The sequence below is a fragment of the Talpa occidentalis genome, unplaced genomic scaffold (genome assembly GCF_014898055.3).
Source record: "Talpa occidentalis isolate TD23 unplaced genomic scaffold, MPIMG_talOcc4v2.1 talOcc4.7, whole genome shotgun sequence".
In the NCBI taxonomy this organism is placed as follows: Eukaryota; Metazoa; Chordata; class Mammalia; order Eulipotyphla; family Talpidae; genus Talpa; species Talpa occidentalis.
The window spans coordinates 92,690,373-92,704,075 of NW_023605083.1; the positions used below are offsets into that span (position 1 = coordinate 92,690,373).

At 51.7% G+C, this 13,703-nt stretch overlaps 1 protein-coding gene across 2 annotated transcripts in view; it reads right to left on the reverse strand.

Annotated features, from left to right (window-relative positions):
• LOC119232047 (phosphoinositide 3-kinase regulatory subunit 5) overlaps window positions 1–13,703 on the reverse strand; it is a 137,477-nt gene that overhangs the window by 70,892 nt on the left and 52,882 nt on the right. The window contains exons 6-19 of one of the 2 annotated variants that reach the window (XM_037493967.2): window positions 9,256–9,325; window positions 8,204–8,378; window positions 7,465–7,618; window positions 6,689–6,772; window positions 5,669–6,386; window positions 5,385–5,547; window positions 4,889–5,014; window positions 4,210–4,335; window positions 3,922–4,015; window positions 3,665–3,741; window positions 2,798–2,891; window positions 2,625–2,707; window positions 1,706–1,815; window positions 143–1,565 (exon numbers count right to left, since the gene is read on the reverse strand). In XM_037493967.2, coding sequence (XP_037349864.1) covers window positions 1,418–1,565; window positions 1,706–1,815; window positions 2,625–2,707; window positions 2,798–2,891; window positions 3,665–3,741; window positions 3,922–4,015; window positions 4,210–4,335; window positions 4,889–5,014; window positions 5,385–5,547; window positions 5,669–6,386; window positions 6,689–6,772; window positions 7,465–7,618; window positions 8,204–8,378; window positions 9,256–9,325 — 2,222 coding nt within the window. In that variant the 3' untranslated portion in view covers window positions 143–1,417. Of the gene's footprint in view, window positions 1–142; window positions 1,566–1,705; window positions 1,816–2,624; window positions 2,708–2,797; window positions 2,892–3,664; window positions 3,742–3,921; window positions 4,016–4,209; window positions 4,336–4,888; window positions 5,015–5,384; window positions 5,548–5,668; window positions 6,387–6,688; window positions 6,773–7,464; window positions 7,619–8,203; window positions 8,379–9,255; window positions 9,326–13,703 lie in introns of those variants that run through there. The other variant, XM_037493932.2, reaches the window with a different exon arrangement.

The window sequence follows — 13,703 nt, forward strand, 5'->3', positions numbered from 1 at the left end:
TCTTTGACATTGAAGGTGTATGGCTGACTGCTCTCTGGATCCTGGACCTAATACAGATGATCCAAACAGGGGCGGAATGGCCAGACAGCACAGGAGGTGGGCCTGTCCAGTTCTCTCCAGTCAGGAGTACTCAAGGCCAGGGGTTCCGAGAGGTCCAGAGTATTTGGCATAGGAAAGAAGTATGGCTTGGTGCAAAATACAACAATCCCAATTCAATTTTACTATCCCCACCTCCACCTGTCCAAATCCTGGTGCAAGCCCTGCCCTCCACCCTACCACTTGAGTCCACATTTGCTTCCAGATTCTTAAATCACTCCAATCTGGCAGTCAAAAATGTTTGGTTTTCATATTCTATCACCTATTCCCTCCTTCATTCAGGCACCAAGCTCTCTATCCTCTACTTCTCTGAGGTCTTCGCAGCCTGTGCCAAGTGTCAGACTCCAGTGTATAGAATCTCCAACCCAAGGAGTGGAATGGGATTGAGGTATGGGGGCCAACCTAGGAGAGGAGGTGAAGTGGGGGCTCCTGTGCAGCATCCCATGCCCCACACCACCCTGATGAAGGCAATTCCTCATCCAGAAGGTATAAGTGGCCATTCCTTAGCCTGCAGTCTTGGTTCTGCCTAACCAGTGAATTTAAGATTTATTTATTCATGCATATAAGAACTGGGCTACAGACCAGAAGTGTGGGGGGTGAAAGGATTCACCAGAGACAGAGTGGAGAGCAGAACAGGAAGACTGACTGAAATACACTGCTGAGGGGAGCAGCAGACGAGTCACGAGATGTCTGTGCCATGTGGGTCAACTTCCTGGCCAGGGATCAAACTCGAATCTATTCCCGTCCTGACAGTAAACAGGTAAAGTGTGGATGAGAGAGTGTGAATACGTGTTCAAGTTTGGGTATTTGAGTGTGAGAGAGGGCGAAGGCTGGCACTGAAGTCAGGTCATTCCTGTTTCTACCACCTGAACCCCAGAGTAGAGGAAAGTGAGCTCCAAATACAAAGGCCAAGTTTTTGATACAGGAAGAGGTAGGCCCAGCCACAGGTTGGGAAGGAAACACAGATGTCTATCCCAGAGCACCAGAGCCTTAATCTTTCTTCTAGAAAAGATCCTAGACCACACTAGTGGCCCGGGCCTTTGGAGGTCAGCTACCCATCCCGCTCCTACCATGAGGAATCTGAAGGAAGGTGGGCCAAGTCCCTCTCTCCCAAGTATGTTTGTTCCCCAAACAGGGCCCTGAAGCTCCACAAATCATCAACTTCCTGTCCCCTGTGCACTGCAGGGCCAACTGTGATACCCTGATCCAGGACAGGGCCTATGGTGGAGATATGGGGAGTGAGACGCTCAAAGCTGACTCTCTGGGGGGGTCTCAGAGGAGGCTCCCCAGGGCTTCCTGTCCAGGTTGGTGCCGAGCTGCACTAGGGCAAAGCTCCACTGAAGGTCATGATGGGCAGGCAGAGGAAGGAGCAAAGGTCAGATGCAGCCTGGGCAGATGGGAAGGGGGACTTCTGGGGTGGGGAGTGCAGACTGCTCTTCTCTGGCTTGTAACAAGGTGAGACCTCACACCTGTGGGCAAAGCAGGAGTAAGGGCAGGCCTCCCGTCCCTTTGGCTTCTTCCAGGCCTCTGGGTAGGGGGTTGAGCTGAAACAGACCCCTTTCCTGAGACCCCCACTTTACAGAAACAGTCTCGGCCCCCCCTTTCCTACCTAATTACACTCTGCAGGATCTTCCTTTCATCTTGGTCCAGACACACGGCAAAGGAGCAATTGGAGCCAATAATCTGCACTTTGTCCACTTTGATCTGTGATGTGCTAATCTGGAAGGCAGGCTTGGGTCAGCCACTAGAGCCCGTCCAGAGAGCCGCCAGCCCTCAGCCCTCCCAACCAGATCTGGCAGGTAGGAGCAAGAGCTTGGCTGGCAGCACTCCTGGGCTAATGGCCAATTCAGCAGAGGGGAACTAAGGCCTCAATCAGGCCCTGCCTTCCCTCTAGCCTCTACCCTCACCCAAGTCTGGAAGAAGCCAGGGCCCCCTGAGGATAAACTGTACTGCCCACTGTCCACTGTCTGCCCCAGGAGAGTCCCCAGGTTCCCTGACAAGGAGCCTGCTCTTTGGACTCGAGCAGGCTCTCTAGAGTCCACCTCAGAACCTTCCCACATATACACATCAGCTCATAAGGGTACCCCTTCCTTCCACATGGCACTCTACATGTGTGTAAACCCCCAAACTTCACCCCTCACCCTGCTTCTCCTCTCCTGCCCTACATGCACCACTGGTACCTCGACACCCCTCCTCTCTCTCATACACATGCATCCTTGCACAAGCACACACACTACATATGCACATCCCTGCACATACACACCTTGCACATGCACAGTCATCGCCACACACACTCATGCACCCTTGCACATGCACACTCATCCCTGCACACACACGCACCCTTGTACAAGCACTCACCCCTGCACACACAATACATCTCTGCACACACACCTGCATATGCACATCCCTGCACATACACATGCATCCCTGCACACACCCCTGCATATGCATATCCCTGCACATACATGAGCACACACATGCCCAAAGCGTCTCCTGAAGGTGGTGTTGGAAGAGAGGGGAGAACTTACCTGGTTAAAGCCCTTCCTGGATTTGGGATTCTGCCTTTTTATGACTTCTGTCAGGTTTAGCGTCAGGGTCTCCATGCAGGAGTCTGAAGAGGAGGGTAGGGAGGCTTAGACCAGGCTCAGAAGCCCTGCCCTGCACCACTGGCTTCTCCCCTCCGCCCTGCCTAACCCCTCACCAAGCTCTTCCTGCTTCCTGCAGGCCTTGTTGAGGTTGATGGAGGTGCAGACCTTCTCCATGTTGCTCCAGCGACTTCGCCCACTGATGGCCCCCTGGAAATGCAGCAAACTCAGATCCTCTCAGTCCAGGGGTTCCCCAGGGCTTGCTGCCTTTGCTTCAAAGAGGCTCCAGACCCACCCAGTGACTGGGAACTGCCTACAGTCAGCACAGCCCCAGAAGTTCTCTCTCACCCAGGTCTGCAGTGTCTTCACCAAAAGCTCTCTGACCCCTGTACAGACCTCCAGGAGGAGCAATGGGTCACTGGGCTGGTGTGAGGGTCAGTCTGTAACCAGATCATAGGTCACCAGAGGTGAGAGCACCTCAAGTCTTGAAAATGTTTTGTTGAATCCATCTGGGCCAGGAGGAGACTGCCTTAGGCACGGAGTTCCAGAAGAGCCAGGTGGGAGCCTCTACTCTGAGTCCCTGTCTGTCTCTCTCATCAGAGCACTGTGTTGCTAACCGCAGGGACACTTCTCAGTCCTCACCTTACTGACCTTATTGATTCTGCTGATCACTCTCCTTGCCTGGGCTTCCAAAATGGCACACCCTGCTTTCCCCACCACCTGTGTAGCTGGTGCCTCTCTGCTCTGTCTGCAGCCTATGACACAAATCTCAGGACTTCACCAAGGCCCGCTGCTCTGCCATCCAGCTTTCTCCATTAGGGGACCTCACCAAAGCCCTTTTTGTTACCATCTATATACCCATCTTCATTTTTCACCTCTGGGTTCAGGCTCATATGTCCAGGAACATATACAGCTCCGGGGTGGGAGTCAGGGGAAGGACCTGGAGCAGATCTTGGAGGGGAATGGCCTATTACGGGTCTTACCTTGCTGTAAATAATCTGTAGTGTTAGAGGGACGGCCTCCCGGTCGCCGTCAATGCCCAGCCGCTTGCTGCCAGGACCTGTGCCACACACAGACCCTTCACTCCTCTCTTCTGGAGCCCCTCACAGTACCCTGGGGCAGCTCCCCTCCTCAGGGCCCAACCTCGGGACCCCTCCTAACCCTGCCCCCAGGGTCCCACCTCCTGGGCCCTCTGGCCCAGTCTCCCTACCAGCTCCATCACGATTGAGGCAACACACACCTGAAGCCTTGATGGCACGTGTGGCAGCAGAGTGACCCAGTTCCAGGGAGTGAATGAAGATCTCTGTCGTCTTCTGCCCAGTGATGAAGGTCAGCTAGAGAGGGCAAGGACCTGGGCATCAGTGTGGCCATCCCTGAGGTGCCCACCAGGCTCCTCCAAACACAGGGCTGCTAACTGCTATGGGGCGGGGGGCAGACCCTCTAGGACTGGCAGGGCACAGGCCAAGACCTGGCTATGCTGGATGCTGAGGGACACCTGCCTGAGCCTGGGGAGCAGGGTGCACCTTACCTCTGTCTGATACACCTGCAGCAGCACTGGCCGGGCAGCAAAGCGGCAATAGTAGAGCAGCATGTCTGCCAAGATGGGCAGCGGGGTAGGGGAGCCTTCCATGGACCGGGGTTCGGCCTTCAGAGACTGAGGGGGCAGGCAGGGGAGCCAAAACCAGAGGGACAGAAAGTCAGAGAGAATACGAAAGGAAGAGATACAGAGAAGCATGTGCACACATACACGTGCATACATGCCCACAGAAGAGAGATACCAAGGTAGAGAACCAGGAGGGGGATGATGATATGGAAGCAAGAAACAGAATGGTCAGGTCAGGCCCGCAGCCCAGACTCCTTACCCCTCCTGCCCTGGTGCATGGGCCATCAGGGACGCCCATGGCCATGCCGGATGAAAAGGACTTGAGGATGGGGACTGAAGCTTCAGGTCCCTTCAATACTTCTAAGTACCCCACCTGTCATTGCAGCAATTCCACCCCTTGCCCCCAGTACCCTGGTCCAAGCTCCAATCTACTTCTCACCCTGGTCCAAGCTCCAATCTACTTCTCCAATCTACTTCTTTTTCCAGCTAGCTAACCCTGGTTTTCCATGGAGACCCCAATCTGGATCCCCCCAACCAGGGCCTTCTAAGCAAGGCTGGGTGACTGCAGCAAGTGACCCTCTCCTCCCACCTTGGGCCTACTCACCTGGCACAGGACTTCAGGGGGCAGGTGCATGAGGCCCAGCACGTTGCGCTCATACCAGGGATCAAGCATGCCAAGGTAGTAGGAGATGTCATTGGTGCTCTCCGCCCATGGAACCGTGCCCAGCTCCTGGGGCAAGGGCCAGAGTCATTCCCAGCTACCCAGGAGGCCTGCCATCATAGCTCCAGACCCCTGCTGGCATCTGCAGCCACTCTGATTTCTCCCTGCCCTTGGTGAGGTCTGACAACTTTCAGTCTGTATCATATAACACAATGTCACCCCCAAATACAGGGCAGGGACCATTCATAGGGGTGAAGGTCAGGCAGGACAAGGCACCCTATAAACACAGCTGATTGTATGGTTGGTTTTTTTTTTGTTTGTTTGTTTTGTTTTGGTTTTTTTTTTTTGGTGACTTTCAACCAGCTCCCTCCAAGTGACGGGAACCCACTTATGTCCACTCTGCTTTCCCACCCCATTTGGTGCAAGGCTGGAAACATACTGCAGGGCTGGGGTGCCTTGGGGAGTCTGTGGCTAGTGGGGGCATCTGACTCGGAGGGGCTGGGCCGGTGCTGGAGCCAGTCCCATGGTTTCGCTTCACGGGTACATAGAAGAATTGAAGCTTGAAGAACCGTGTGAGGAGCGGACGATTATTCTCCAGTTGCCTGCAAAAGAAGAGGGTAAGGGGGTGCTCCTTGGTCCCTCCCAGAGCCTCAAGCTTCAGACTACGCCAGCATCACCACCTGCCACCCAGCAAAGAGTGATGCTCCCCATTACAGCTCTTACCGAAGATTGCTGTATGCCCGAGCCACCTTCCCTGAAATCCGATCAGAGCCAAACACCACAACACGAAGTGTGGAAGCCTTAGGGTCCTCGTCTCCGCTCAGAAAGGGGCGCCGGCGCCGGATGCGTGAGGCAGGTGCCAGGAGCCAGCTGGGCAGCTGGTTGCTGAGCTTGGTCTGGGGCAGGGAGCGGGAGCGCTGGGCCCGGGTGGGGGACAGTGCCGAGTCACCCGGGGGGCTGCAGAGGCTCTCGGTCCGCCGCAAGAACAGGGCTGTGTCCGAGTTGCCCTCCAGGACCCGAGAGTCCCTCCGCAGGACCAGCTGGCTGGTGCTCTTTAAGAGTTTATAGATCCTATTAAACTTCGGCCCAGATCTGCGGTGGCTCCGGCGTTCTTGGCGGTCAGACTTCTTGGGACACTCAGAGCAGCTCTCCTCACTGTCCTCCACGTAGCCACTGTCCATGCCATCTGAGAGGCCTGAGACAAAGGACGTCAACCGGTGGGGGAGGTCAGTTCCTGCGGCCTGGGATGAGGCAAGAGACAGAGTGGAATCTTGGAAGGCCACCGGGCTGGTGGAGAGCACTGAGTCCCTCTCAGCACAGTGTCCATCGGCTTCCAAATCCTCCTCTTCCTCCTCCTCCTCCTCCTCATCATCATCATCGTCCCGCAGGATCCCTGGCTGAAGCAGCTCCTGTTCCTTAAGCAGGATTTCCTTTAGGATGTCTGCAGGGAAGCAAGGGAAGGCACCATTTGGGGGTGTGGGCCCTTGAAGCCTCTCATGCACACCCTTGGAAGGAACAACGAATGGACTCAGACAAAATGCACTTGGAGAGAAGAGGGCAAAAGGAGAGTCAAGGTGGGTCCATCCTGGACTCAGACTACTGCTCTTGCTCTGTTTAGAGCCTATTCAGGAAGGAAGGGTGGTGGGGAGCAGGGGTGAGAGGCAGTTATATTGATCCCCGATTGGGAAGAGAGCCCTGGCAGCTTGGGGGTAGACACCACAGGGACCCCCACTGTCTGCTTACCAAAGCTGTCCTGGTTCCAACTGCAGGTGTAGCACCTGGCCACAGGGATGGGGATGGTACGGAGCTTGCCGGGTTTTGTGGTATCTGTAAGAACAGACAGACAAGAGTGAGGGCTGGGAAGGGGGTCTTGGGATTGATCAGCCCAGTGCCCTCATCTTAGAGAAGAGACCAGAATTGGGAGAGGACTCTGGTTCCATCCTTGGGCGGGCTCAGGCTGAATTGGAAGCCAGATGCTGTGCTCTTAGCCAGAGGGCATTCTTCCAAGTACGCCATGTAGATGCCATGCCCTCTGATAAGCTGTGTGAATGTGGCCAGGTCACGAGCTCTGAGTCTCATTTCATAGGGACCAAAGGGGAAAAAGCATTATCTCATCAGGTGTTTGTGAGGAATACTGTGTCCTTTCTTCTACGGTGATGGAATTGTAGAGAGGCTGTTTCCCAGACTCTTCAGGGCCAGGTGTGACCGCCTGACTGAGACCAGCTCACAGGGATACTTGGAGATGAGATGCAAGCAACTTCTGCATTATCTTCAGTATAAATATGAAGCCCCTTGCCTTCAATTAGCCCTATCTTTTTCCTTTTCCCACAAGTTGCCACATGATGGCAATGCAACCCTAACCCTACAGACAGGACCCAAGCCCTCAGAGATGTGGAGCAGTAAGACATAATGTTGAAGAACCTGAATAATGACTCTGTGGAGCAGAACCACCTGGACTGCTCTCTGGAAGCGAAAACAGGTGCTAGGGAGGGTGGGTTCCACCTTCTTAAGAGCCTCACCCAAGACACTGGCGATGCCGGCTTTCTCTCCCACGGCCTGCAGCTTGGTCCTGAGCCACTGCCGGGCCTCAGCTGCATCCCCAATGCCAGCTGCCAGCTCCTGTGCCTCTGCAGTCTCCGTGAAGATGTCCTCAAGCTCTGTCAAGGTCTTGGACTAAAAGCCCAGAAAAAGACAGGCTTGCTCCTGTACCAGGTCTGCTTGATTTTTGCAACCCCCAGGGCCTCAGCAAGGGCAGCAGATGGCCTTATCACCCACCTCTACCCACAGCTGCCCAGGGAGTCTGGTCTCCCTCTCATCCCCTGTGATCAGGAAATGGTCATGAGCAAAAGGTGTAGAATCCTGGCACTACAGAGTTGGGACTTCAGAGCTCATCACTGTAGCCCAGAGAGAGGAGAAGTGGCTGCCCAGGCTCACACAACTGACCTGTTCACAGATCAAAGCCAGATCTTCCCACTTCAATCTCAAGTTTGTTCCTCTACCATCCAACCCACGCTGGCTTCTGAGGCTCTGTGCCCCACTGCCCAGAGTACTACCCACCCCTGTCCGGACCCAGCCCAACAGAAATCCTCTCCATGAGGCCAGCCACCCCACCCTGCCCTGCCTGGTCACTCAGGGTGAGATCGGCCTGTGTGCCCCAGTGACTGCAGCACTGACATGGAGCTGAGGGGATTCCGCCTCCCCAGAGAAGAGCTCTGCCACAAGGGGGCAGTGCTGAGCCCTAGGTCTCCAGGCACATACCTGCAGCCTGCAGTGCAGACCTGGCAGGTCACACTGGGTCCCAAAGGTGGCTTGGAAGGCATGCAGGAGCAGGGTGGTGTAGGCACTGTGGGGTGAGGGTCTGGGTGCGCTCAGTTTGTTGGCCACGGCAAGAAACTCGGCCTGCATCTCCACGGGGTTCAGCAACAGCACGGTGCTAGGGGCACAGAGGACTGGCTGTGGGCATTGGGCACACGGTCCCTCACATCTTATGCCTGCTGGTGCTCGGCCCCATGAAGGCTTCCTCATTGCCATGCAGGGCCTGAGGCCAGGAGGAAGGCTGGGCGGGGCGGGGGGTGTCACGTGTACCCCAGCTCCTCGGGGAAAGCTTATGGCCTACTTTTCAGTATTCTTCAATTGATGTTTTCAAAGACCTTGTAAAATTAAACTTAAATTTTAAGAATAAATTTTACCCTAATTTTTAATATAAACACTTTTCTTACAGGACATGAATGAATGCAAGATTACTCAAAGAGGACTGTATTTTAGGTGAGGTGACTTGAAGCCCAGTGACCATTTTGTTATATAAGATGCCTTTTTAATTACAGGTTCTGGCCCAGAAAGTTTAGACAGATGTTGTTTTAGTAACCAGAAGAGAGACATCAGGGAAAGACCATGGGTGTTTGAGGAAGACTGAGGTTCAGATCCTGGTTCAGACATTTATTGCCTGTGCGACCTTACAAAAGTCACATGGCCTCTCTGACCTGCAGTTTCTTCATGAAAAGTGGGGTACGTATAGTGAGATAATGTGTACCCAGCACCTGGCTCAATCAGTGCAAGCAGTTTTTAACTTTTTTTTATTTTTCCAGTCTCAGACCCAGTTAGGTATGTAATAAAAGATCCTTAGATTAGAAAAACAATCCGGTGTACAAAACATCACTAGCAGTTCCAGGGCATTCCACTCCTTAAAGTCTGACTGTTGCTGGCTGGGGTGGGGTGTGGTTGTATAGTGATGGATGCATGGAGAAGGGGGTGGAGGAATGGTGGACGATGAGGTGGGGGCTCCCCAGTTCGTCTTCCCAGAGGGCACTCACACAGTGGAGCTGCGGTGACTCCTAATGGGTAGGCCCTGCTCAGCCCTCACCAGTCGCTGGTAGGAGATTCCTGTGGCCAAAAACACAAAAACAGTTCATGGGTTTAATTACTCCTTCAGCAGTGAGCCCAGCACTGGAAATGTCGGTTGGAAGTTCCTGGATGAAGTTCAGGACAAGGAGCACATTAGATCTGTGGCCTCCTGGGGCCTTTAATGGTCTGATTCCCAGGCCCTGCCTCAGCTCTACCGGCCCCCACCTTACAGATGGGGTGTATGCAACTTCTGCATTATCTTCAGTATGAAGACGACTCTTCAGAGACTTGGGCAGAACACCCTGGGAGGGAAGTGAGGCCCACGAGGCTGCTGGGTCCCCGCCTGCCACCTTCTGAAGTACTGTGCTCTGCCCCAGCTCTCCCTCTCCGTTCCTATCACTGCTCCCCACCCTGACCTTGATGTCCTCCAGTGCCAGACACCCTCAGTCTGTTCACTGTCTCAGCTGTCTCCCCCTCTGCCAGGCTTCCCACACGCTCTCGGGGGAATAGTGGTCTTTCCTGGTGTGGTCCCTCTAAGTCTGAGCCTGCAACACAGTCCCCTCCCAGCCCTTCCCTCTGGTATCCTCCACTTCTCTGTCTCCTCTGACTTCAAAAGTTCAGAGAAGAAAGGAGCCAAAAAGTTTTTCTTTTTTCCTGCAATTTGACTGAGCCCTGTAACTGAAAGACAGATCCTTCACAGTATGTATCCGGGTTTGTGTCAGCAACAGTGAGATAAAACAACAGTGAACTCTCCTCCCTGACAAGGGTGTCAGAAGCAGGGCCTGGTCTCAGAGGTGCAGGCAGCCTTCTTCTTCAATTGGAAATCATCTGGGGGTGTCTGTCACTGGTGGGGGGCACCCTGGACTGGGTGTGACCTGGGAGCAGGACCACTATCCCTCAGACAAGTGCAAAGAGCCAACACAGGCTGATATTTGGCCCATGGCTGAATATTACCCATTAATGTGATTCTAACTCAGGGCCTGGTTGCTTTGATTTGGGGCCTGATGTTTGATTTTTTTTTTTTAGGGAATTTTCATATGCCTAGAAGTTAATATTATGTTTGTTTGTTTGCATGTTTTATAGGAATGTCGCTGAAACTGTGGCTCTTATTACCAGGACTCAGAACACCATCTGGTGGCTACTCACATGCATGACAGAGAAAAGCTCCTCTCAGTGTCCCTTTGCCCCCCAGGATAGTGCCATAGTGGTGACAAATGCTTATTCCCTGTAATCTCCCTGGCTGCAAACCCCAGCTTTCTCTGACCTGGACTGCACTTTCATTATGTAGTGTTTTTAATGGATAACTCACATTCTGCTAATTAATTTCTTCACCACCAGCCCCCATTATGCCTCTGTGGACAGAGACCATGTTCTTGGGGTTGGTGGCCCCTGAAGTCACTCTCCTTCCATATCAGGTTCCCCCCAAAATTCCCTGCTGTAAGTTCCCAATCACACTGTCCCTCACCAAACCTGCCAATGCTTCCCCAGTCACAAAGCCCCACGCCTCAACCTTATAATCACTCTACTCAGACTGCCCTTTTTGAGTGTTTGATACTGTGGATCATTTGCTCCCTGAAGCTCAGTCTTCTCCTTTTGTGACAAAGAACATTCTTGAACACTTATTTCCCCACCTGTTTATCGTAGGACACTTTAATGGCCTCTTTTTGAGACTGTGATAGTCAGAACTGGAAGCTGCTCCCTACTAGCTATTAGGTTATAACACCATATAACCTGGCTATTTGCCTGATTTTGCTGCATAGATGGGGACATTTGGGTTATCTGTGCCCTTTGGCATGCCCTAACCCTTAGGAAGTTGTTCCCAAGGCCAGTGGCTAGTGCTGAATGTACAGCAGTCCCCAAGTAGAGTATGAGATCTGCCACCTCAGCCAGATCTGTCTGGGTCTTCTAGGTCACTCTCACTACTAAGTAATATATAGCAACAACTTCTAAGCATCTACCCATGTCTATCCCCCTTCCTGACTAAGAGGACACTGGGCAATGTGCCCACGTAACAAGTTATATTTCTCAACCTCCATTGCAGAAGTTGTTGAGTGGGGTGGAAGACCGCTTTTTATGACACCCCTCATTTCCTCCTTTCTGTTAGTTGGAATAGGATCATGATGACTGGAGCTTCAGCAGCCATTTTAGACCATGAGGTGACCTAAGAGCAGAAAGATGGGAGATGGCTGGTGCGGGTGATACTTGGGACCACCAGGATAAGCTTGGGCTGCTTTCTTCTGGATTCTTTTTTAACAATAGAAAAAAAAATAATTGCTATGAGTTTAAGTCATTAGGTTATAATGGGCCTTTCTGTTATAGGGAGTTGCTTATTCCTAACTGATCACACCCTGGGATTTCTGGAAAAGCTCCTCTCCACTCTTTTCCCTAAGTCACCCCTTGTGATATTGTGATAGAAGAAAGACTATATATGCTCATCATCCCAGTCCCTGGGACAGAGCTCCTAAACCCTAGGAATTTCCTGAGAGGAACATTTTCTATTACTAATAACAAGTATCTTAAACCACACCTGAGTTTATGCTAATAAGGTGACTATTGGTGGACCCCCAGATAACTTCTCAGTGGGGGCTGGTTACCTGAAGGAACCAACCATGTGATTAGAATGTTGGAATTTAAAGCCCCCCTCAACTTTTGGGCAACAGTCAAAATTTAACCAACTAGGCCTGTAAAAGAACTTCCATAAAAACCCTAAACAATGGGGTTCAGAGGGTTTCTGGGTTGGTGAACACATCCATGTGCTAGGAGCATCCCAACTCCATGGGGGAAAGAGCCCCTTATGCTTGGGACTCTCCCTGACCTCAGCCTATGTACCTCTTCATATGACTGTTCACCTCTATCTTTTATAATATCCTTATAATAAGATGGTAAACATAAGAAACATGTTTTTCTGAGTTCTGTGAGGCATTATAGCAAATTATCAAACCTGAGGAAGGGGTCATGGGAACCTCCAGTTTATAGCCAGTCAATTAAAAATACAGGGGATTCAGATTTGCAGTCGGTGTCTAAAGTGGGGACAGGTGGTAGGACAGAGCCCCTAACCTCTGGGGTCTGTGCTAACTCCAGGTGGGTGGTATCAGAGCTAAATGTAATCACTGGACACCCAATTGGTGTCCGGAGAGCTGGAGAATTGGTTGGTGTGGGGAAAACCCTCACACATTTGGTGTCAGAGTGTCCTATGAATAAAAATAGCAGAGATTCTCAGCTACTCATCAATGATGTTGAATTTCCTTCAAGGAGTATGAACCTTTCAATCAGAGACAAAAAGTAGAAAATGCAAATGCCTCTCATGGGTAATGTCCTAAGAAGAACAATGCCACTGAAGAATATTCAAAATTCACCTGCCACCCATTAATAGGCAAAACTGACCTAATCCAGGTTTGTTCCTGCTTTGATAAGGGGCCTAAAGGTGGGAGGTACTAAGTGTCTGAAACAGGCAGGAGAAACTGTCAAAGGAGGGCAGTGCTTAGGCAGGTGGGACAGGCCAGGGTCTCTGGTCACACACATTCACCTGCCCATTTCTTTTGGTAGAAACACAGCTTTAAGCAAATATGAGAACACTTTTTTTTGGAATCATATAGATACAGGTTCAAGTGGTGGACCTCTTGTTAGCTCTGTGACCATGGTTAAGCTAAGTGACTTAACTGTCTAGTCTTCGGCTTCATTATCTGAACAATGGGAATAATAGTAACAATCCAGGAGGATGTTCTGAGCATAGAATAGACAGACCCTGAGCAGTGTTTAATGCACAGTAGGCACATGTTAAATGCAATTCCATCTCCATCATCATGAACAACAATTACAATCCTACTTTTGACAAGGAGGTTCAGAGAGCTTCCATAACCTGTTGTAGTGAGAAATCATAGTTCTCTATTATAACAAAGTTCATGTTTCTTCTCTGACTTTGTGTCTTGGCAAACATTAAACTTCTCTGTCTTGGTTGTCTCATGTAGGAAATGGGAATAATGTTGCTTTTCTCTCTTACTCCACAGGGCTGTCATCTGGGAGAGATGCAATAACGAAGATCTGTATGCTTTAAAAACTGGTCCTCCCTGGTGGCACAAGGGGTTAAGCGCCACACTATGAAGCTGTCCGAAGCCTCTGCAGCATGAGTTCGATCCCCAGCAGGCCAGGGCGCAACCCACATGGTGCAGCAGACCTCTCCTGTCTCATCCCCTAAGCAATATATTTCAGTAGATCTGCCTGTTCTGCTCCCTACTCTGTCTCTGGTGAATCCTCTCACCTCCCTGCATCTCTGGCCTGTACTCCAACTCTTGTATGCATAACTAAATCAATCTTGCAGCCAAGTACTGTGGTCTACGCAACCATGCAAACACAGAGTAAATATTCAACAAACATTTGGGTTGAACCCAAGTGTGTTGTGGTGGGCAGCACCTAGCAA